General features: G+C 36.1%; 1 protein-coding gene across 6 annotated transcripts in view; it reads left to right on the top strand.

Moving 5' to 3' along the window:
- Window positions 1-23,962, top strand: part of LOC124171628 (solute carrier family 41 member 1-like) — a 151,456-nt gene extending 127,494 nt beyond the window's left edge. For all 6 annotated transcript variants that reach the window (XM_046550829.1, XM_046550833.1, XM_046550834.1 and 3 more), the window contains exons 7-10: window positions 1,457-1,662; window positions 5,054-5,202; window positions 10,476-10,672; window positions 10,833-23,962. In XM_046550829.1, coding sequence (XP_046406785.1) covers window positions 1,457-1,662; window positions 5,054-5,202; window positions 10,476-10,661 — 541 coding nt within the window. In that variant the 3' untranslated portion in view covers window positions 10,662-10,672; window positions 10,833-23,962. The remainder of the gene's footprint in view (window positions 1-1,456; window positions 1,663-5,053; window positions 5,203-10,475; window positions 10,673-10,832) is intronic.
- The last annotated feature ends 2,028 nt before the right edge of the window (window positions 23,963-25,990 follow it).

Genomic DNA, 25,990 nt, shown 5'->3' with positions numbered 1-25,990 from the left:
TATCCCACCTTACTATCTTTTGAGTTTGATTATTTTCTCCTGGAGTCAAGCCCACTGAGTGTTTTAGTGAGTCTTTTTCTCTATGTGTGTTTTTTTTTTACCTTTGTGGTGCCAATCAGTCCTCGCAAAGTTTCCTTTCAAGTTGAGCACATGCCTGTGGAGGGCTTCTAGCTGAGAGGTTGGGGTTGATCACTGCTGCAAATTATCCCGTACCTGCAAACAGCATGGTAGAAACTGAATTGCACCTGTGACAAGGTCTCAAACACTTTATGGCCATTAGAGCTTATCTTTTCATTTCATAGAAATCATGCTACGCCATCGTCACAGATTAGGCCTGCATCATGCACATCTTGTGTTAATTTATTGGGTGCATGTTTGTGCTATCATAGCATACATACATATTTTGTGTGTCAAGTGCTCGTAGGCACTGTGCCTCTGATCAATAAATGGAGCAAGGTTTCCTGTCAAGGATAATGCTCTGCTAACTTCTCAATTCTAGCCATAGGAAATTCTAGGCATTTCTGGACTTTTTATGGTTGATTTTTTCTGTGTAAAATCCCTCATTCAATTCTACATGCCTTAATATAGAATATCCATTTAAAAAATTCTATTGATTGTATTGGAAGGACTTAATTCTAAAGTTCACGATTTAAATTGAATTTAATTATCATGTGAGTGGTTGTACCATATTGGGTTCATATATTATTAAATAACTCTCATCTATACCCGGAGGCATGCATTTTATCAAATGAGTCTATTTCTTGGCATTACATATATCATGAAACGCTTTCTTTCATTTTAGTAATGCCAGTTATCATGGCAAAATGGGTTCGTTCACCAATTTTTTATAGTCTATTTGCCTATTTCTCTAGCTATTTGTAGCAAAAAATTGACGATCTTAACCCTTTCACAGATAGGTTGATGACGTAGCACATTCCTGCCAAGCAGGTCACCACTTCTCAGCTACAACTCAGCCTTGAGCATCGGCCTCCTGTGGTTCGTTGTTTTTTCGATCTTGTGAGCGATTCCTTTCCTCAATGAGTGGTTCTCCATGAGCGAATTGAACCAAAACTATAATGACATCATCATCTCATGAAAAGTGGGCTGTCACTTTCACTGTTTTTTTTGAAACTTTTGAGGGAATGGCTGAATGAGAAACTATTTTCATCATAACTTCTCTCCCTTTCATCTGCTCAACTCGATTAATGAATAGAGATTTCGGGTCTTAGTGAACGACCCCATTCCACCTAGTAAGCTTGCCGACTATTGATTTTGTACTCAGGTTATTTAACTTTGTGACTAAAGTCTCTCTAACAATATGATTAGCTCTATGTGCATATTCCCTTTTTTAAATTATTTGGCACGTAGTAATTGTGCAGTAATAACACTTTTACATGTTGCATTGTAGTGGTCATTATGAATGGACTTGTGTCAATTGTTTTGTAATTTTTTTTAGTGTGGGAGGCATCATTCTGGACCTCATGTCGGAGAAGTTCAGAAAGCTAGCAGTATTTCAACCTGTTATCAATGGAGTTGGTGGAAATTTAGTTGCAGTTCAAGCTAGTCGTATATCAACCACACTCCACCGAGATTCAGAGTTTGGTTCCTTATCACCTGACACTGTTATATGCATAACTCCTATGACTGGCTTTTTTGGAAAAGGTTAGTTAACAATTTGTGGTTCTCATATGTAGTATCACAACTGACTTTAAATCTTTCTCTTAAATGCTCTGTAGTGTTTCTATTTTCATCCCAAACAGTTCGAAAATATTTCCCTCAGTTTTTTGTAACACTTCCCATTTCAATAACTTTTATCCCATTTATTATATGCCACCTTCCTCCAGATCCTCTTTACTTTGACCTCTATCAGTTTTCCCTCCTCTTTTTGTAATATCCGTGTCTTCTTTGCAACATCATATTTTAGATATAACATTTGGTTATTTTCTATGAAAATTTACGCGTTAAAGATCAAGCTCCGGACGTCTGTCTATTATTTTAATAGGGGAATATTATAATGGTGAATACCATTTTTAAGTCCTGTGTTGATGCTGATATCACACTGTGTCCAAAGCACCTCATTTGACCCACCAGAGAGCAGTAAATTGTCACACAAAAATGAGGACTCTATTTGAGGTTATTTAATTAAATATGATAATTTATTTATTTATTTATCACATCCCCCGTAAACAGCACATAACGGCCTTTTACAACGAGGGTTTCCAATATTAACAAAATACAACACAAACATCCATGCCCTGGGTAGGGATCACCTACCCAGGCGGGATTCGAACCCACGACCTTCGGTTTGGCAGGCGAGGACTTTACCCCACCGCCACCGAGGCCGGCGAGTATAGTTAAATATAGCGAGATAAGTTTTAGATGCCCAGGTACCTCAATATCAGGGAACATGCTACACTGTGATACCGGGGCAGAAGCTTCCCGACATCACTGTCAGTGTGGGACTGGGAGGACGGGAGCCAAAAGTTCTGTCAAAATGACCAAATAATCAGGTCAGAGGTCCCTTATCACATGTCCCCCCCTCAGTCTTGAGTGTGGGTCAATGGGAAAGGATTTTTACCTCTTAATGGTATTTGGCATTATGATTAAATATGTATATTTAATGTTGAACTGTTGTTTTACTGTATCAAAACACATTTGTATTGAGGGATGGAGATATTTCAATCGTGACTTCATTTTGACAGATGTCATGAGGCACATATACAGTGGAACCTCGCTCTATCGTTTTGAGGGGAATGGACAAAAAAACGATGAATGCGGGAATGTTTGGCTAGGTTGCCTATGTCCCAGGAAACACAGCATTTTGGCGTGTAATTATGATGTTCGTTAAAGGATTCAAACAAGATTTTAGCTGATTATAGGTATACAAGTACTTCATCGAGATGTTTTGGTCATATTGTTGATTTGACTAATATCACTTTCAAATATCCTAAAGGAACACACCACCTCACTAAAAAAGGTATGCTCTCCACTCGGCATTCACACTGATCAGTGGTGTTGCCAGGGGGGGGGGGTCCAGGGGGTCCGGACTCCCACCCTGAAATATAAAAACTCAATTATTTTCCTTCATAAAAGGAAACAAAATGTAGAAAATTCATGAATTAACAAAATATTTCTTTAACAAATGAAGTTTTTTTGATTATGAAAAGTGTTAAAATTAGTTTAAAACCAATTACTTAGTACCATGTTTTTCAAAAATTTTCCCCCCTGGTTTTGGACCCCCCCCAAACAAAATTCCTGGCTACGCTACTGACTGTGCTATTATAGATTTCTGTCAGATGTAAAAATTCTTATCCATCAAACGCCATTTCCAGTACACGTACTCACGAGAGCAATGTGCATGTTATGCCTAGATCAAATGCTTTCGCCGGCGCAGGGATTCGTTGTGAGATGGATCACAAAGGCCAAAAAAAATCTATTATTTGAAATTTTCCTGTCTAATAAACATTTTTTCATATAATTTAGGTGATGTGGAAAGTGTTAGCAATTTGCGTTAATCATCAGCAGCTCACCCACCTGAACCTTGGCTTCATCTCCCTACTTGTTTTCACCGGGTAGCTCGCTCTACCCCCACCTGTCATGTGCTAGCAGAAAACCCAAGGTGTTCTGTAATGTTCACGCGCTTCTAGCCAGGATTCTTTTCTTCATCTTCAATTATTTTCAGTACATCTTTTAAAGTTCTCACTTATTTCTTCGGAAGGGCCATGGTCCGAAGATGGATAAAAATACAACTTAGAAAAACGAAACCTGATTTTATTAAACTCACACGGAAAACATTCGCTAGTTTGAAATCAACCCATCCTGGAAAGTACGGAACCACTCGCACGAGGTAAAGTTGGGAACTGATGTAATCGCTTACAGCGTACACAGAGCATACTGCAGAGGGTGAAACATGGCCATATGACTGCGCCATGAAATTTTTTACCCTAAAGATACCCATTCTTTTCTAATTAGCATAGTGCCAGATGAGTAGATGAATTCGGATTGTTAGTAGGGAGAAACAAAATATTCTGAGAAGATATTCCTTCGTCAGTAACTCTGACAAGTGAGACGTACAGTATAACTCGTAAATTGATAACTGATAATAATCTGATACCCCGTTTTCGGAAAAAAATGCTGCATTAACTGCCAAGAAGCTCGGCTACGAGGACATCCAGTTTCGCCAGAAATCACCATCGTATTTTTCCAGCTATTTCCTTGTTGAAAATGCTTAAAAAATGTTAGAAATACATCATGTTTGGTTTCGTTCTTTTTTGAATTACATGCAAATAACTAAAATTTCAATCTAATAGAAGTATAATAGCAATTGCTGAAATTCAATGTTAGACACCTTTTGGGCTAATAGGTGATTCATGCAGCAATTCACCTCCAGAAACTGGAAACTTTGAAGTAGGTAAGCTGAAAAAGTTCAGTGGGCAAGAAAGGGGGCAATGTGAAACACGTTTCTATTGTTCTCTTGTAACTTGATATTTTTTTCAAACCTAAGGTTGTTGTAATTTGATCCCTGTGTGTGCTGTTGTTTGCTTTTGGAAAAGAGAAAAGTGTCAGGGGGGGTGGTGAGTGCTGAGTGGAGGGGGATAACGGATCTTGGGAAATGTGCTAATGTTACTTTCCCACGGCACTGAGCTTCTTCCTATGGCAGTTCTATCTCCTGGGGAAGATTCAAATTATGTGCCTTTCCTAATTAGCCATAAATGACACATGGTATATATTTCATCTCATTTTCATCAAACAATGAATGCGGGAAAATTATGCCCCAGGACTGCGATCTTCAAACGATCAATGCAGGAAAATGATACTTCAGGGAACAATAAATGCAGGAAAAAATTACATTGTCTGTATGAAACTTTATTTGGGACCAGGAACGGCGAGCGATGAACGCGGGAAAATGATCAATGCGGGAACGATAGATCGGGGTTCCACTGTACATACTGTTTAAAATCAGTAATCATATTGTCTAGGCTATAAATGTTTCTATAGGGGAGGGGATGCATTTGGGAGACTATTTTAATTGTATGCTTCATTTTTTATTCAGGTATACATGCAAGAACAACTCAGGTGTTGATGGCTATGGTAATTCCTGGGCAGCTGATTTTCATCTATGCAATTGACTACATAAAGAATGGTCAAATCACATTAACACCATTATTTATTACTGTGTACTTGCTTGCTGCAGTTTTGCAGGTAAATGCTTAGCATAACATAGCTTTGGTATCTTCAGATGCACTTATAAATTCACTATTTTAAGGCAAAGGTTTTCAACCGACCCAGTCAGTGGCAAGGCTGTGATACTTTTCACATTGGTATTCTATCCCATTTGTCCCTTGATTCTCCTCTTCAGAATCTTGAATAGGCAAGCCAGATAGAGCCAGTAGCGTAAGAACTTTTTGTGGCTTGGGCTCGTCAGAGGGGGAAAGGGAATGTTGTATGAAAATACTGACTGACTTATGTATCTCTGTGTTCATACTCGGAAGGTAAAATACTGACAGACTTTTTTTGTGGTGTTGCCCTCTCCCTCTTTCTTGCCATGGGCTCGCATGCCCTCAAAAACATCAAATATGTTGGGTTCCAAAGTACTTTTTCCCTTGCTTGGGCATGCAAGTGCACAAGGTGGCTGGAGAAAGTGCTGTGTGTTGGGTAATGATTGCTTAGCTCATTGGTTAAGGTGGGATGGTGGGAGGGAGGGAACATATTGGCTGCTTTTTACAGTAGTAGACTAAAATCAGCCTATGGAGTTGATGAGGTTTATTAATAGGTGTTGCTTAGGAAGGATAGTACCCAGAGAAGTGTGTAACTTGGACCTTGGCTTCCATGTTCATACAAGTTTTTAATGTTTCCTCTTTGAGCATGTCAAGAGGTGTGCCTACGTGTGAGGATGTCCAATCACAGAAGTTGTGTGACGTGACGTAACAAACTGTAATGAGAAAGCGATGCAAAAGACGCGTCGGACACAACCAAATATAACAGTTCATGGTTTGGAAGCATGAGATGCATGTACGTACTAACTTTGGTATCAATCTTTGGATGAGTATTGAAACAACAAGGGTGAACGAACAGGCATCTCTTTTATATTTATTGATAATAATTTAATTGAAAATATATGCCAATAATTCTTTAATCATTGTACAATCCTTTTTCTTAAGTTATGAATCAGCCTGTCATAATTTCCCTGTAATCCCAAAGAGTCAGACACAAATACTTAAAGAACGGTCAAATCACATTAACACCATAATTTATTGCTGTGTACTTGCTTGCTGCAGTTTTGCAGGAAAATGAGTGGCATATGGACATTTTAGCATGCTCTATCCATTTGAGTGTACCAGCAGTCATACTCCCATGTCCCTGTGAATCTTGGTTTGAAGGTGGAAGCAACAGAACAGGCATAAAGGTACCTAGCCAGTCCATGGTTAGCTCCGCATCAGAACCAATGTCAAATTAAATTGTTAACCAAAATAATTTGTGCAAAAACAGTGTGAAAACTATTTTCCAGCATAATTTCATCATATACTTTAACACTAGAACTACCGATGGAGTCATTTTGACTCCTCGCGATTTTTATTTCTCTGCCCTGACTAAAATTTTCCAAATTCCGGGCTGAAATTCCGTGACTTTTATTCATTTTTGACATGAAATAAAACTTTGCGATCAAAATAGTTCTAGAAAGTAAAATAGTACTTCTTTTTTAAAATTTACCTTCGACTACCAAAGGGAGTCATTTTGACTCCCTATTGTATTTTGCTCGTCTTTTCGCCAAATAGTAATATTTGTTCAAGAGTTTATTTCTTCTTATGTTACTAATTAATTTAAATCAACCGATGGCTTAAATACATAATTATTTCGCTTTCAGGCCAATATTTGCGAGAATTTAAAGGCATTTCTAATTTTATGGGTCCGTGTATGGAACTACAAACCATATGAATGTCCTGATATAATTTTATCCTGCGATAAAGTGGTGAATATGCTATTCATAATGAGCATTTTCAAATTCATGTGTTTAGAAGCCGCCGTGTCTTGCCCTCATCCCTTACCCCTCCCTTCTCCCCGCCTATCAGGCTCGCTACAGCTCAATACTGTTACACAGTATTGCACTGCAGCGCTTTTATTTCACCCTTGATCTTGTGGAAGTTCATTTTCAAACCTGAAATATTACCTTTGTATCCTTCCATTGATACAAGGATGAACCAGGAAAATAAATCAGTAGAATGAAATAAAGTTATTGTCCTAGCATTGTCGGCTCTGACAGCGCTGGCTGTCGCGCGCCGCACAGGAAAATCGTGCGCTGTCCTTCGCATTAGTAAATCCAGTGAACTCTGGAATGGACTGCAGAACTCTAGTGAAGTAAGGCTTTCATTTTTCCTGACTAGCAGTATGACCAGAAGAAGTAGGCTAATGCGTGAAGTCCTTTCTATGTTGCATTCTATACCGGAAGGTAAATCGGAATGCAAAAAGGAACATCATTTCGTCTCTGACGAAGTCAAAGATTTTATTCCTCACAACGTTTCTAGCTAGTCTGAAGATTCAGACATAATACGTGCAAAAGACATGCAGTAATTTACATTTACTTTCCCTTTCATAAGGAGTTACAAAACAAAGATATTATCCACAATTATTTATCGATTCGTGTAAACTGACTCACATAAAGTGATGTAAAATTGTGGAAGCACGCAAACAAAATTATGAAGATTTTACTCTTTTCGGTGGGGAGCTAGATGCATGTATAGCCATATTTTATGCCATTGAATATGAGGTACAAATGATCTCTCTATTGCAAGTATTTGGTCAAACGACTGGGGAATACCATTATCTAAAATGAACGACTGGGAACCGGTTTGTAAAAATTTTGCATTATCTAAGATTTGATGAGAAATCTAATCAATTCCAGCGGCTCAAAACTGTCAATTATGCCATCTTTTCAAGAGTGTAGGATAGATTCACAGATAATTACATTCCTTGTTAAAAACCTGGTCCATACATCACGGTTGTTGAACGAATTCTCCCCAGTAAAATCAGGTGTATTTTACTCAGTACATTCCATCTAAGCCGGACAAATACGGCCATGAATATTGGCTAGCTGTTAACAATGATAGCAAATATTTTGCAAATGCCTTCCCTAATGATGGAAAAGATTATTAACTTCATGCAGATTGCCGTTTAGTAGTACTGAAACTAATGTAAACGTTTCTGAAAAAGGCTGAAATGTTACTGTAGATAATTACATTACCTCAGTCAAACTCGCCGAACAGCGAAAAAGCTAGGGTTCTAGCATTATGGGAAAGGTAAATAATTCGAAGAGAAGTACCAAAAGAAATGAAATCACATTATTACCACAAGAACATATACTCAGCGATGGCCTATCTACTCGTTGGAAAATACTTCCGACTTAGCAGGTATTCATGGGCAGTGTACAAGGAGACTACCTAAAACATTTCGCGCAAGACGCTTTTGAAAAAGCTCGATACAGAGTCGGCTGATACTCAAATTAGATCTCGACAAAAGCGTGGCGTGTCCAATGCTGCATATTCTTCTGACGGGATTCTGCAAAAAAATATTTCCAGGCAATACCAAAGTGCAGAAAGAATCGCTCAGTTTGGAATTGTACGACCTGCCAAAAGTATTTCTGTGGGAAACTGTGGACAATGAACGACAAGTCTTGAACTGTAAAGCACCTTAGCCAAATTAGTGGCTTATCAAATGCAGTTTTTTTGCTGTATTTAATTATCTTCCCAACTTCCATATAGCCTAGGTAATATTTTTGATCATTCAAACATGATGATAAAATGTGTTGAAATGTCTATGTTTGCTGTTTTATCCAATTACTCTGTGAAAATCCTATAAAAACAACATAACATGTAGGAAAAAAGAATTTCAAAGCAATACAGTCGAAACTCGCATTTTAAAAAATATGATTTTTTTGTTTAAATAACGTCTGAAATAATGCAATAATAAACAATAATGATAAACTAAAGCAATGTATAAATAAAAACATAGATAAACTGGAAAAATAAACAATTATAAGGTAGGAGTCAAAATGACTCCATTTGGTAGTTCTAGGAGGGGTGTCAAGTCCGGTATTCCTAGTGTTAAATAGAGTGATTTTATGGAACCAATCACTCGTGACATAGTTGAGTGTATTAGTGTTGTGATTGGAAGAGGCGATGGACAGCTTAGATAATTTGCACAATGAGGTGAGGGTATGATGAGGAGAAATCCGGCGTTGGTATTAGCCTGCTCTTAACAAAAGGCAGTAAAGGAGCCTTGGTTTAATTTCCTATCTGACAGATGGAGTGTTACATTCGTTATGTCCTCCACTCTGCACTCAAGTAAGAATAGGGTTGCCACTTAAAAATCTATGCTACAGCCGGGAATTGAACCCTAGTCCTGGAGGTGAGAAGCCAATACTCCAGCCACCTTCACTAACACGATCCCCTGTAATACTTAATGTAATTATTGGAATACTGTACCGGAAATGAGTTATAGCTTGTGGAAATTAAGCAAAGAAAACAAAAGCTTGACTATGAGCTGAAACCAAGAACCAATGCCATGAACAGAGTTGGAATCCAAACCATTAAGGAAATGGAACGGAGCCATCCTTAGTCTTTTCCCTCCTTCTAGGTCTTTCCCAAGTTTCTTCATCATTCTTATTTTTATGCTCTTTTGGTCTTGCATTGATAGTATACGTCATACCCCTCACTTCAGTTTTTTTTGTTACAGTGCCACTCAATGCCAATGCCCTTCTGGTTTTTGTATTTGAGTCCCTCTGTGACTTAACTCTTTTGTTGATTTAAACCTTAGTTTGGTTTGATTGACTATGGTGGAGTAGACCCAGGGCTAAGCCATGGCCATGTGAATTACACATGTTTGGTAAAGGGTGGTCAGTTCCATTTACATGGGAACTCCTTGTCTGCAGCTCAGAGTCCATTCTAGTGAATCAACCTATGAATTTACGAAAATAGCTGAAATGGCTTGGTCTCTTGATCTAGGACAAATTAATTCATGAGAACTATGGGAATATTGTATAGTTTTTTGTTAATCTGTTGCTCTTATTAATGCGTGGTTCCTGGTGAAATTGGCAAATTTCATTTCATATATTTCCGCCCACATTCAATATTGTGAGGAATGTAGGTTCATGTAAATGTGTACATATTGGCAAAATGCAGCCAATGAGATCATAAGAAGTTGGCAAAATGCTAAAAGTTCTCTTGGTCTCCACATGTTCCCCTCTGAACTCATACCCCAGGTATGTGCAAGTGATGCCATTTTTAAAATCTGGAATGTGACCTTATCTGTATTTGCTGTATTTGTTACTACGTCTTGTTTTGGATTTTTGTTGAGAGTGTAGGTACTTTTGCTATGGCATTTTTTAGTTTATTCAGTGGCGATAAGTTTTTAAATAATTCTTCAACTTTTGTCCTTGAGTGATTGAGCATGTGTAATTTTAATCTCGATTTTCTTTTTAGGTTGGTATCTTATTGTATTCAGCCTATGTCATGGTTCATGGGATGTGGAAATCAAAAATCGACCCTGACAACTCTGCAATACCATGCCTCACTGCAATGGGAGATCTCATTGGTAGCAGTCTATTAGCGATTGCATTTCTCTTCTTGCATCTTGTGGGAGACCCCTATGGTGTTAAGGATCAATAGTTATGTTAATGGTGTGTAAAATTTTTACTCTGCTTCTTTGCAAATTATGATTTTTGCCCTGCATTATTCCTGTGAAATTACATAAGTTTTATTTCCCTGAAGATTATAGCAGTGGAAACTGGGTTACCAACCTTATTTATCCTCACTAATTTGGTTATCCTATTTTTTCAGATTACTTTGGTAGTTATAACTTAAAAGACTGCTCAAGAGTTTGCTGTGAATGGTAAGGAGTTGAGAGTTTCATTTGAGCAACAAAGATAGTTTTATTTCAATAACATTTTCATTAACTGGAGGTCTTTTTAATTCCTGTTGCTCTCTGGTTAGATGAATATTCCTTGTGGATTGTAAATGCATTGTATGCTAGTATCCATATTAAGATAGTCAGTGGGTTGAAGCATTGTGTGACAATACACCTAAAATAATTTGATGAACGAGACTGTATCCTTGTCAGCTAATTGGATCATTAATGTTAAATGAATTGGCAAAATTAAAACGTACAAGTCTCTCATCAAAGGCTTGAGTGCCTACCCAGTATGGGTTAACTGAAATATGTTCTGCTCGTGGAGCAAATTTTATCTGTAAGAATTATGGAGTGATTATTTCTCTAGGTCCATTGTTATATATTAATTATAACTTCTTGTGACCTATATAGGCTGTGGTAGGCCTTCTCAAGATAATGAAAAAATGTGGTAATTTCATGTTGTACCAAAGCTAATAATTGTCATTTGATTTGCATTGCTTTTATTTAAATCATGCCAAAATTTACTGCATTGTGTGAGCCGTGACATCATGGTCTACATTTTGTATGGCATTCTTAATCTAAAAGATAAGGATGCCTTTCTAGTGCAGGCTAGAAGACTCCTTGGGAACTTTTGTGGCAATGTTAAGTATCCTTCAGTTGAAAGGAAGGCTTGTGCCCTCGCAGTTCTTTATTTTATGTATTAAGTTATTCTGTGGTTGGTTCTCATTGTCATATGTAATTAATCTTTATTCATATCTGTCATACCTTCATTTTAATTGTATTTTATCATCGGTTCTACAAAAATTTATAAACATGTATGCTTTTACTAAGAGTGACGTAGGTATGTTGAAAGGGAACAGTGAATTTGAATATTGCATGTCCCATTTGAATGTTGAATATGTGAGTTGGGGAAAGTAAGCCTCAACATGATCTGAGCCAATTTGGATGGCAAACCTTGGTGCTTTTTTTTACAAGTGAAGCAAGTTGAGTCAGCATGGTTGTTGGTTTGAAATGACAGCTGCTGGGACTCATTACCACTTTATTGATTAGGTATTAATCTGAAATGTACCTAATAAATAGCAGAAAGTATGAAGTTTTATTATGAAATATTCTATTTTAGTCTATACTTTTGGTATAAAATTCCTATAGATTTTAGGACTATGCTAATCATTTAGGTGTAATGGTAAAGTTTAAAATATTACATTTTAGATACTTTCGGTGGACTCTGGGCTCATTGGTTAAAGCTATGAAAAAAGAAAGAGACCCATGTTTTTCTTTTTTTGTGGTCTGTTTCCTACTTCTTGAGCTATTCATGGCAAAAAATTGGCAGATAAGTTGATGATTTCACATACTCCTGTCAAGCAGATCACTCCTTCTCCCATACTCATCCTTCCCTCAGATCAGCCTCGTGTGGTATGTTATTTTTTTCATTCTTGTTAGCAATTCCTTCTCTCAATGATCGGTTGTCCCTGAACATTTTAATGAATTGAAGCTCTAATGGCGTTACCCTCTTATGAAGAGTGGGCACCAGCCAACTTTAATGTTTTTTACTTTAAACCTATAATTGAATGGCTGAATGAGTAAGATTTTTTGTTTGCCATAGAGTATCTCCCCCTTCCATCTACCAATTTTTTCTATGAATTTTGAGTTTGAGTGAGCAACCCCAAAGTTTCATCATTTCTTGCTTTGTATGAAGGATGCAATCAATTATGATTCCTTGGTTTTCAAATTAAAAAAAAAAACAGCATTTTTTTGGTAAGAGAATTGGGAATCTTTCCTTACATCACTAAAATCCAGCACAAGAGCATTATAACATTGAATATACTCCATTAAAGGAGCTCACACTTTTTTATGCGGCGTATCAGTTTTAATGCGTATGAAATCCTCTTTGTTTTTATATCCTCAGTTTTTATTTTTGTTGGGCATTACTTAACCTCTGGTATGGTATTTGTCACGTAAAGAGAAATGCGAGGAGTTATCTACATTTTTTGCTCATTAGAATTTGATATTGATAGGCATTAGTGGCTAAGGTATGAAAAATCAGAAAGTTGAATGGGCTTCTCCAATTTTCATTTTGTTTAAAAAAAATGACATTCTCATGAAAAGATATAAACACCAAAAGAAGAAATATGCTTTGATAGAAATACTAATTGACTTGATCAGGGTTGAAACCCAAGTCTCCTAGTTTCAAGTCTGGTGTGCTAGCAGCCAAACTACCAATCCATCCTTAGTCAGAGCTATTTTCTGAAGTGATTGATCCAAACCATCAAGAGATTTGTTTTCACCAATGATAGTTTGAAGGTGTAATTAGTGTTAGCCCTGACTGGAAATTGGAAGACCTGGGATCGCATCCTGGTCAGTCCAAATTATTATTTTGGAGTTAATTTCTTTCTTTTGTGCTTATATCTTATTGCCAATGTGAATGATGGTGTATATAATCCCTTGTTTGTGCATTGGCTCATGAATTTAGCTCAGAATCAGATTTTTCTAGCACTTCCCATGTTCTTCTCTTCTTACTCTGTGGAAATTATGATGCTAAATGATGATTGAAATAAAAGTTTTAAAGGAAAAGTTCATGCAGGAAATGCTTGCTTTTATGGTCATTAACTTTGTTCAGTTGAGTGTATCAAGGCTTAGTTGTTAACAATATAAGGTGTGTAATGATTGAATCAAAACATGAGGCTTAGTAAGAATTAGAGAAGAAACCTGAGCATTAGACAGAAGTATCAATGCAGAGAGTGGTATTCAAAGTAGGGGTAAGAATGCATGTAAAATGGTTAAATAGTCCCTTTGTCAAGGAGCAAGTAGAGACACGTGTGTCCTGAACACATTCATTTCTAAGTACTGTGGTCTCTTTGTAATTGCGAGGCACATTAAGTGATTCATTTTCAATTCTACTTATTACATCAACCCTATTATTTAATTGATTTGCATATTTTTTCATGTTAGCTGCCTCACTGCCATCTTATGGTACAAAGATAATTTCTTTTGAAGAATAATGACCAAAATTCATTTTTTCATTACGTAATTGATAGGAATAAATTTTATTACAGTTTTATATCAGAGATTTTCATTTAGTTTACATTCAAATGGTTGCTCTTAGGTGGCATGTTTTATTTTAGGAATCCCAGAAAAGATAGGTACTAGCAAATGTGGTGGTTTTAGGAAATGACACAGGTATGCAAAAGGTGTCTCTTCCCATTTATCTTCAATATGTTTCTCATGAATTTTTCCCATCGATGATTATTTTTCTTTCATTATTTCATAACATTCCATCCAGATATCATTTGTATATGCATGTATTTTAGGAGAACATTGACTATCTTGAATATTTCTATATGATGTTCCATCCTCTTATATTAACCATGGAAAAGTGCTCTTAGGAAATTATTTTCATTATTTCATGAAATGGTATTGAGAGGAAGACACTGTTATTTTTTAAATTCTTTCCTTCCATTGAATTGCTTTGTATCAACATTTTTTGCTTTTACTTTTCAAAAAATGATTCCCTCTATGGAGTAGCCTAAGTGTTCATTTTTTATCTTCATCTCTAAAATTTTTTAATGGGATAGGTCAGTTATGTTCTCAATTCCACCATTTCTTGAGCTTAGAACCAAAATTGGAACCAAAGCCTGAAATTATTTGGGAGAAATAAGTTTGCAAACTTGCCTTGAGCATACTTTGCGTAACACACGTTAAATAGTGATGTTCTGAATCCAATCACTTGTGAGGTAACTTTGTGCACTATTTGAGGCAGTTTTCATGATACCTTAGCAAAAATTAGTCTAAGCTTTTGAAAATAAACCAGTGTTTATGAACTACATTAAGGGCAGGGACCAGAAACCAGGGCTAAGAAATTATGGCAGGACAAGAACCGGAATCGAAACAAAAAAAAATGGAACTGACCCATGTGGAATTTCTTAGCTTCAATGTCTCTTTCTCATAATTTGTCTTGATGACTAATAATGTATATAATTCTAGTTAACTAAATCATTTCCTCTAAACCTATGCACACATCTGTGTAAAAGAGTATGTGGTGAGGCCTTAGTCAGCCACATTAGCATTTGTATTGAATGAAGGTTTCCACAGAGCAGTTCAAAAAGCTTAGCTTCTGTCTCTGGATTTACGTCACTTTGATTCATGTTTCACACAACAGTTTCTCCAGAGATTTAGCAGACAGGAATCGGAACTTCATGCCTGAAGATGCCCACAAAAACGCAGGCCAAACTTTAGTGTGAAACATTTATAAATTTATATAATTCATTAAATCCCTCAGAAAGGAGCTACTCCATTATACTTTAATTTCTGTTAATATTTTTTTAAAATTGATAATTCACCTCTCACGTGAGCTATTCTTAAATATATGATATTTGATATAAGCCTGATGATCATAGTTTTTTGCTCGCTAAAGTTTGGGTGTAACCATCTTTAGTTTTTGAGCCTACACACGTACGTATTTAGTTTCCTTACACAAGTCCAGTGCCATCCCTTGCCTATTTAAAATTTTATGCCTTTTTGCAGTCATTCGTTGCAAACTAACAACCATGTGCAAATGTGCAAAATTTTCTCTGAAAATCGTTTGTCTGGTCTGGGATCTGTATAATGAGCAAAAAAATAAATAACTCCTACTTGTAAATGTAGTCCTAGCTTTTTTTTAGATAAGTGTGGGGAAATGCATTGTTGGTGAGAAGGTCGAAGGCAAGTGACTTTTCTGCTGTGAATTTTGCACATTGGTGTGTTTTGTCTAGGGATGATAGCCATCCTAGTTAAACTTCTTTGAATTCAACTGCTCTGTTATTGGGATGTCTATCACGACTTCTGACAGTGTTACAGTATTTTGCTGGACCTGAATTTGTAAGCTGTCTAGGGTTGAAAGATATTGAAATTTGTGTTTCAATTGGAAATTTTGCTCTCTTTTTAATGTTAAATTTTTTTGCATTCCGAAAGTTATGGCAATACCTAGGTTTTGTTATACCTTGTCTACTTTTTTTAGTTGTTACCAATTCTACCATGATTCCCCTGTAATTCACATCCTTTTTGATGTTACTAACTTTATTATTTCTTATTTAGATTTGAAGCACTTGATGTTTTGTTGTTTTGTGAAGATGTCACAGTCCAGAATTTGTGGTCAATGTAAAATGCTTGGGCATTCCATATGATTTCTTTCCACTTGTGTGGTAGGGTAAATTTGAGGAAATACCTTGACCAGACTACAGCTTGAGTAGCTATTTATACAATGTGTATTCTTCCAAAAGGCAGTTTATTTATTAATTGTTACCCTTGGTTTTATGAAGTTTTAAGTTTCACTGAATCGCTTGAATACAGTTTATTACAGAGTTCTCATTTATATGGTACATGATATTGAATTAATAGTTAAATTTTTAATTCCTCTTTGGGAATGTTTCCTTGGCCATCCATGTTTCTCTCTAGCTTTCAAGGTGCATCCCAAAAAATCTGGCATAAAAAGAAGGAAGAGGAATTTTGCACATAAAAATTGGGTGCATAGCTATGCATCTGGATAATTGCATGAATCTCTGCAAGTGTTAACTTAGTTTTACACAATTGATAAGTTTGTATTTTCATTTTATTTATGTGCATAATTTATGAGGTTCAAAGTGGCAAACTTTAAGACATTGGATATACTTGGTACTATGTATTTGTTATACCTTCTTCATATTTATTTCATCATTGTAGCAATCTTGTTTTAGCAGTTTTAAGTGTTGTGGCTGATGCATCTTAGAACAACTCCTATGGCTGAGTTTGGAAACTAGTCCAGTTTTGAATAATGAAGGGAAATCATGTATGTACATCTCAAATTTGCAGTATTTAAGGAAAAGGTTTAGAATAATTTTTATATCATGATGATTTGTCGTTGATTCACTAGTGCAAAAGAGGTGTAAGCTCATTTGGTTTCAAACTTCAGCTATTTCTTGATTCCTAATCATGATAGCGAGTGAGTTTACTTTTAAATATTTCATTATTTATAAGGTGTGTAACAATGTAATTTTTGTGCTTGTGTATTTTTCTTTCCATTTAAAAATATGTTTAATTTAAGTGTTACAATCTCACGAGTTCTCTGTGAAATTTATCTTGAAAAACATAGTTCTTATGAAGCTCGCCTTTAGGTTTACTGAATTAACTAACATTTGCTGTCATCATAAATCATATTCCAATATCTTTTGAAAGCACATAATAATGCTGGTTGTTAAACAAATTTCAAAGTATGTTACAGTTCTGAATTATTAACTTAAGTGAGGGTTTGGTTGGATTGTTGGCACAAATGTTTGCTTTCGATCCCTAAAGCCTGGGTTCAAATTTCAATGGTGGCAGATATTTTTCACTTGAATCCCAATCCTTTCATTGGCACTGTGTGGAGGGCCTTTTAAATATATCACTCTGTCCATCAGAGCATAAGAAGCTGTTGTCTTTAAGTCCCCTTCAATTGAGATGAGGCTAATGCAAATACCAAGTTCCACTCCACTCTTTCCACGTTTCCCAACCCACTGCTGTGTTACGATCTTACCCCTTGGGTGCCTCCTCCATATATCATGTAGGAATGGAGGCACTTATGATGTGCAGTGCTTTCTGTTGGTGGTAGTTTTTTTTTCAATTTTATATGAATTTTAATGCCATGATTTGATCCTCTGCAAGTGATTTTAATAAGAGCATAAAAATCTATCTGCATTAATTTTACTATAGTATGAAAACCTAGTTTAAATGAGAAATGTTCCTACAGTCACCACTCTAAACCTAAGTAATTTATTTATGAATTTATTGTGATATAGCCATGCTTATAGTAGTTAAGTTATGCGTATTCAACACTTCAGTCGTTATGTGCTACTTGAAGTACAAGCCTTAGTCAATAATAAGCTGTATTATTTCTATGTGAGATCATTCATTAAGTATATATCATAATTTCTGTGAGTCAGTATCATTAATTGCTCTTCCTTTTCAACATAATTTGTGCAAATTGGACATCAGTTAGGTTCGTAATAACCATTATTTTGATATCATAGTAGTTAGACCTCCCCATCTTATATGTTAAAAGCTTTTACTGTAGGTTTTGCTGAAAACAGTGTGTGTATCCATAGTTCTGAATGAAAGTTATATGCATGATAATTTTTTTATTAGTTTTATTAAGTTCCTTTTAATAATAATGTCTTGAATTCACCTTATATATATTTATGTCTTACTTAATGTCATATTTCAAGTGAGTCTCTAATGTGAGTTTGGTTAAATAGGTTAGATTGCAAAAACTGTGTGTCATTTAGTCAAAGTAGACCTGTGCACTGCCAACAAGGAAAACATGTCCTGACTCTGACATAAAGTGCTCAAAATAATATTGTGAATCTCCCATAATATGTCCATTTATCGGTTTAAACTCATTATTTAATTTTTTTGCACTTCATGACAATTGGAACTCAATTTTCTGTCATCAGTGACTGATTGACACAGCCGTCATTGAATTCTGGATTTGGCACACAGGTCTGAAGTTAGTTCCTTGGGGTGTTGTAAAGTGGTTTACTGCTCTACCTCATTATTCCTCACGATGGCTGAAGTTCAGGGGAATAAATGTGATTCAACAGTAATTTTTTTATGATTTGAGCTTTGCCAGGTTGAAACTCAGAATTCACCAAAATTAAATAGATTGGAAATTTCTTTAGTTGGAATAATGCGTATGCAAAGTACATATTATATGCAAGACTTGCTGGTTATACAAATTGAAGCTGTTTTTCTTAATTACCAGAGCATCGTTGTAAATGAAATTTCATAATTGCAGGTCTTATATTTGTATATCTCTACTATATAAATTGAAAGGGGCATGCAACCTTTATTTTTTTTAAATAAGTTTTTGCCAGCAATGAAATCACACCTCAATCTCATTCAATGCATCAACCCAAAGGTTGGTTTAAATTGGTGAGGGTTGTTGGGCCTTAATAGTGAAATCGGGAAAGAAAATTTACTTGGTGTGTTCAACATTGACACTGTATTTCTGTTTAGCGACAACATAAATCATATCTTTATGGGACAGACTGGACCCTCGTCTGGGTAGTCCCCACAGTTTCAACGCTGTTACATCAATGTCATTATCAATACACCATGATAATGACAACAATGTTGAAAACATGGTTGGAAAGTAAGTTTCAGTGTTGAGTGTACCTAGTGAATGGCTTTTCTTGGTGAGGCTAGCTTATAGAACATGAATTCTACACATTCAGGATATGGAGGCCAGTTTCTTCTCCTAGTACTTTTTGGTTCTGGATGTTTTGGAAGGTTCACCAATATTTAAACCCAGGACCCTTTCATTGGTAGCCTAAAACACAACATATTAGGCCAACTCACTCCCCTAAATTACCTCTCAGCATGAGAAATTTTGCCTCAGCCCTGACTTACCTTGGCACTTGGTACCTTACTTGGTTCTGATTCCATATGGTTGCAGGTATATTTTTTGGAATCGTGTGAGTGGTAAGATAATTGCAGGCTAAATTTTTATGGTCCACAAGTTTTTATTTCTGAACCATGTTTGGACAAACTATGTCATTGTCAAATGTTGTCCTTTTAAGTTACGACATATAGCAGGAAAAGGGAAGCAGGATTTCTATATTTCTTTGAATAATTTGATTTTTGCTGGATTTCTGTACAAGTTGGTTGGGATATTGATGAATTATACTAAATGGAGTGATGTAAGCATATCTCTTAAAGTTCATAAAGTTGCTGTGCATGGTACATTTATTTTAATTTGTACGAACAAATTTGTGAATTTATTCTTGGGGTTTAGCGCCTTGCAAAATGGCAAGATGTTGGAATACTCAAATGATATCCTTAATGAGTTTACAACAAAATAAATGGAGAAATTTCTCGTAAACCATTCAAATAAATATTAATTTTGTTTAAATTAATTTAAAAAATCTACCTATGCAGTGTTAAATGATCTTTAGTACTTTTATGATTATGCACAAGAAATGAGCTATATTAGTGGAAGAGTATCCTCCCCAATTATGAGTTTAATCTACCATTTAGGGAATGTAGCTAGTTCATGCCCTGTGTTCTTAAAGAAATGTCATTTTGCGCATAAAATGTCATTTAGTTTTCTAATTCGCGAAAAACCATGTGACATATTTACATTTCATTTATACATCATTGCTTCTTTGAATTACTTTCAGGGATAACTGATGTATGATGTACCAATGGTGGCATTATAACGTCAAGTTTTTAATGGGGTGAAAATAATGATTGATTTCTTATCATATTCTCTGTTATATTTAATTACTCACCAAAGCCTGTAGTGAATTTTCAATCAAAAATTATTTTCAAAGATCCTTGGATAGTCATCTGTGCATCTTGAAGTTCAAAATATTGCGCGTTAGTGATTTTATTTAGATCATTTTTCAACGGTGAAAAAATAATCTGTGGATGTTTTCTTTATTCTTTGTCAAATATGAGCACAAATTCATAAACCCTCTTTGTAAAACAGCCTTACAAATTGTAATTCAAAAAAAGACGTGCATTCCCCATCATTTATTGAGGTGAGAAATTTAACCAGGGCTGAAACCAACTTCCTCCCTTGGCTTGTGTATTTTATGATGCATTTGGTTTTTTTTACTACCTATAACTTTTACCTGTTGAGAAAACCATAGGGCTAAATAATTTGGATGTGTTTTAATCTCAAAATTATTTTATTGTTTTCATTTCATTTATGGGGTGATTTATTTTGGCTATGAATAGCCTGTAATGTTACGTGCTTTCCTGATGAGCCATATAGTTGAAGACCTTCAAGTTTTATTATGGGTCAGGTTCTTCCTCCAACTTCTTGACAAGCTACACTCCCATCAGGAATCAAATTCCTGGATCCCTGCTGAAAATTGGAGGAGTTGCCTGTCACTACGTTGGAAGAAGACGTGGAGAACCTAACCCAGTGTGAAACACTAGAGATCTTCATCCATGATTAACCTCTTGACCATTTTTCATTTGCCATTGTGTCAGTGGCTAGTCATTTATTTCGATGTTTCCCTCATTATCCATAAAGATGAATGAGCATGGTAAAAACCTGAACAAACAACAAACATCCATTTACCTTGTAGGCTTCCAAATCAAGTATTTGTTATTACTTCTTAGTACATATATTTATGCATTATACATTGTATATGGCATTTGAAGACATTTAATGGGCCTGATCAGTGTGATACATGCAAGCACATTATGTTCCTTTTTTGTACGCTAGGTGATAACCTTGTAACATTTTATTCCATGAAGATACTGACCTTTTGGTTTAATGTTCATTGGAAGGTAAACATGAGTACTGAGTGAAAGCTTTCAACTTTACTAGAGATCTTTGCTTATGAATTTCGTTCTGATTTCTGTATTCAGTCAACACCAATGCTTAAAGAATCTGATTTTCTGTGATAAAATTATATGGCAGGAGTGGTTATGTAGTACATTTCTCATTTAGTTTTAGAAATTAAGTTTCATTTTATTTTACCTATATTTTGGGGAGTCTGGTTTTGATATTGCATCAGCTTATATTAATGGTATGCTACCCAGTAAGCCGACATTTATGATTTACTTACAAGTCCATCATTTAGTTGCAGTGGAGTGACTTTGGCCATACCTATATTGCACCCAATGAAGTAGTGAATGTATGTGTTTGAAAAACTACCAAGTGATTATTATATGGCTGTGTAGCCCCAGTGGCTTATGCATGGAAGGGTGAGGGGGCCATATCCCCTCTACCCCCAAGTTTTCCAATAATGGTGATCATAGATGTTGCAAGTAAGCTTTAAATACCCTCCTATCACTATGAAAAGTAGTGAGTCCCCATGTAGACTTGGTGAAGCCTTACCATCTCAACTTTCTTATTTCACATCAATACTCGACTTATTGTGGAAGTACTTTGTTCAAGCAACTGTGTTAGTAAGTTTAAACTCTTTGCTAACCTGTCCTTATATGTTGAAACAATTATAATGGTACTTATTCTCTGGGAGAAACTTTCATCTGGTAGGAATTTGAAATATATTCTTGCTTTTTTCTCATTGCCGTGTTGTGTTTGCTTTTTGTATCAGACTTATTTAAGGGGACATTTTAGTCTTGTTTGCTCTATTCATGGACGAGTCACAAAATTTTTGCTATGCAAACCACTTAGGGCGAGGCTCTTATTTTTTGTGCAATCAATGTTTGCTGGGATTTCAAGAGTTAGGTACATACTTTGCTTTCAGAAACTAGCATTTATTATGCAATGAGCAGTTTAATGTCTGGCTGGCTGATCGTGCGGGGAACAAAAATGTCAAACACCAAGGCCCACGTTCTCGCGATTCTATTCTCTGATCTCTGTGGATGTCTTCAAAATAGGTACAATTTAAGTGGTATGTTTCAAGGTAAATTTCACAGAAAGTAGATATGTGTAGTGTGTGCCTCATCCTGGGCGTGTAAGCCTGGAAATATTTCTTACTTCCCAAAGACCATAGGGGGCTTTGAGACATCATTCAAAATTTGGAAACTGTAGGACATACATTGTTCATGTATGGTGATGAATAGTGGTGAATTTTTAGGATTTATCAGACATAAGACTGGGAAGTATTCATAAAATTTTAATATTCCTGTGTTGGGATATTGTAGGTGCTGATATACTATTTGAAGTGATAAGTGCTGCAGTGTCTATTCAGACATTGCTGTTGATTTCCTAATGCAAGTGAAGGTCAGACCTTTTTATTCTCTGTAGTTACTAATGTAACTATGAATGTGATAATTGGAAAAATGACAATTTAATTTTAACTCCTTGCTCAGTTAGAATTCAGATGACTTGATTGCATTTCTAATATAAACTTAAGTGATGTGCTTTTTAAAATTTAAAATATTTCTGTCTTATTTGTATATAAATGTCAGTGAATTTTGTCATCTCCACAGTGTTAAATCATTGTAACTCTAGTGTGGCTGGTTTAACATGTGATCAGCATTCTAGTAAATGATAATATTTCCTACATACCTCTGAAGAATTAGCTACCCATTTTCTTTTAGCCGAAGTTGTGTTAATCCTAGAATACAATGCAATTGTGGAAAATAGGAAGTTCATGTGGAATGAACGACCTTTATTTTTTATTGGTGTTAATAATTAGCCTGATGAAAAACAGTTTATCATCAGGTACTGGCTGTAGGTATGTTAGTGATCAATAATGTAGTGTATTATCTAATGTATGGTATGAACCTGAAGCTGTAATACATGTAATTCTCCAATTATTTGAGTTAATCATCATGTCATTGAAAAAAGTAGTTTGCTCTGGAAATATGCTTTAGCAATGTTGATTTAGCTGTAAATCATATCTTGTTTCTTGTTGGTTCCGTAAAAAAAACTGTACATATGCAGCTGTCACATACTACATTAAATTCTGTTTTCTTCTGTTTCCATGTTAGATTTTTACTTAAAAGTAAGCAATTTCCAGGGCAAGATTTGTAAATTATTTGTCTTAATTATGAAAATGTTGTGATATAACAGTATGAGTTAAGCTGTAGAATTCATACTGCTAGGATAAATACTCAATTGTAAGTTAGACACAAATATATTTTTTTGCTTGTTATTGTGAAGGCCATGACTTTTAAACCTCGAATGACAAAGAACATTATGAATCATCCTGCTGGTTCTGGGTGATGTATGATGGAAGCGTGTAGAAATCTCTGGTATTACAATTCTGGAGTCTCTCCTCATATTTTAACGTATAGGAAGGTGTTGTTAATGTGTGAAACCTCCTATTATCTAACATCATTAAGTGTTTGCAAATAAATGCAATGTTAAGGTCCTGTTATTTGTGTTCTTCATTTTGGTTTATATGAAAGCTCATCCAACTGGTGCCAACAGGACTAGGTTGTTCTAATTGGTTGTACATCTTTACTAACAGAGGTGAACATGCCAAATCATGTTGCAGAAAATACATGTGTTCATTTCTATTTCATACATTTTTGATTCCATGTTAGTATTAGTTTTTGTGAAATAAAGAAGTAAAGAAACCAAGTCAATTTTCCATCATTGTATGGTTATAATTTGAATAAAATTATCAGCTTGTTTACCAAATGTAAGCGTGTCATTTTTACTCTCCATGCTGCCAAATAGCGAAGGTGTTGTCAACATCCCTCGGGATGAGTTGTGGTTTTATCCAGTGAGAACTTAATCATTTTTTAAGGTTTTTTTCCTTTTATTGACTTTCTGGTAAGCATTTCAGGTATTATGTATACTTACTTTGCTCTCAATATTTCTGAAAACAACAACTTTTCCCTCACAAATGAATTTTAGGAATCAAAATTCATTGCCACCTGAAGCTGAAATGTGTACCATTTTGACATTTACTTTGAACTCACTAGGTCAAATAAAAAAACTAATTAACTTGACATTTATCTTGCAGCTAATTTCAGATTGATCATATTGATGTTGATCATATTAGTGTTTATTTCTGCCTCCTCAATATCCCATGAACTCTGACACCACATTTGCCAACAATTAAAAATATGGAACTACCCGAATCACTCACACAATCAACTCTATTCAATCTGCCTCACTGTGGTATTTTCTTGAATCACTTTGTTTTGTTCACTCATACCCGCTGTGGCAGATGTATGGGAGGGGCTAAATGGGCTAGAGCGGGGGATCGGGTTGGTGTGGTGGCTAGAGTGTTGGCTTCCCACCCGGCGGGCTCGGGTTCAAATCCCGGCAGTGGCAGAGAATATACAGAGACTGCCCGATCCCTGCTTGAGTGTTGTGTGGAGGACATACCAAGCGTAACACTCCGTCCGTCGGATGGGACGTTAAGCCGTGGTCCCCTTGGCGCCTTTCGTTAAGAGCAGGCTAATGCCGACACCGGGTTTCTCTCCACCCTTCCTTCCTTACCCTTCCCTCATGGCGCAAATGACCTCAGCTGTCGGTCGCCTCCTCCAAATACCATACCATACCATGGGCTAGAGCCTCTCTAATTGGATTGAAACACATGCTAGATAAAATCGAAATTTTTAGGGGGTGGTCTCTTTGTGGGAAGGTGTTTAGTTATATTTTCCAATATACATATTTACCTATTTTAACGAAGTCAAATACAAATTAGCTCTTAAGACTTATTTTTCCTGCTTTTGGTATGTTACAACCCAGTGGCAGAGAGGGGTGATGGGGTGGGGGTATTCAATTTACATGAGATAGAATGATAATTTTGTTTGGACCCCCACTACTGACGGTAGGTCAGGCTAACTCAATCAGGGGGCAGCTAAGAATTAAGGCTAGGGGGGGTTTAGGGGGAAGTTATACTTAGGAGTGTGGGGTATTGCATACCCGCCAGGGTAATCAGGGTCCTCTAGAAAATTTTTAAGAATAATGGTTCAAAATGAGAGTGAGTTTTAGGCTTTCTGAGGGATATTTGATTAATCCTAACACTATTCTATTAGTAATACCGATCCAATTAAATATAATTAATGGCTTAAAATTGAAAATTTCTCTGAGCTCTGGGGGGTCGGTTTTATCCCCTAAGCCCCCCCCCCCCCTCACTGTGCCACTGAACTCAATAATGTGAGCAAAACAAGAATTCTATAATGTAAGTGTACCTGATGATACCACTTAGCAGTGAAACATGTTGTGCAAAATTAAAATTTTATGGCAAAAGGAAAAATATACAGTTATGAATGTGTTCAATGTATGCCCAAGGAACCCTGATTTTGGAACTGTGGCATCATGAAAAGCTGATCTTTCTCTCCCAACCCACATTCCTTCACCTCGGTGAACATTACTCCTGCAGAAGTAGCCATGGCCATGGATGTATCCAGCAAGGGGCAGCTGCCCCCCCCCTTCCTAGAAGCAAAAGTAAATGTAGGTAGTTCAAAACAAAATTTTTTGAAAAAATGTTCTTTAAATTCAAGGAAAGTGATGCTAGTATAAAATATGTAATTTAAAGCGCTGTTATCATTTTCTTATGCTTTCCTGTATTGTAACTTGAATGACCAAGGCTTGCCCCCCTCCAGTGTTGATCCTGGGTCCGCCCTTGGCCATGGCTACTTGCCACCTCCCCTCCTATCCTCCAGTGCGCAAGGGCTGCATAACTACAGGCAAAATCAGCATCAAATTTTG

Source organism: Ischnura elegans, chromosome X (genome assembly GCF_921293095.1).
Source record: "Ischnura elegans chromosome X, ioIscEleg1.1, whole genome shotgun sequence".
NCBI lineage: Eukaryota > Metazoa > Arthropoda > Insecta > Odonata > Coenagrionidae > Ischnura > Ischnura elegans.
Note: the sequence above shows the minus strand (reverse complement) of the source record. Positions and strands in the feature narration are given on the sequence as shown.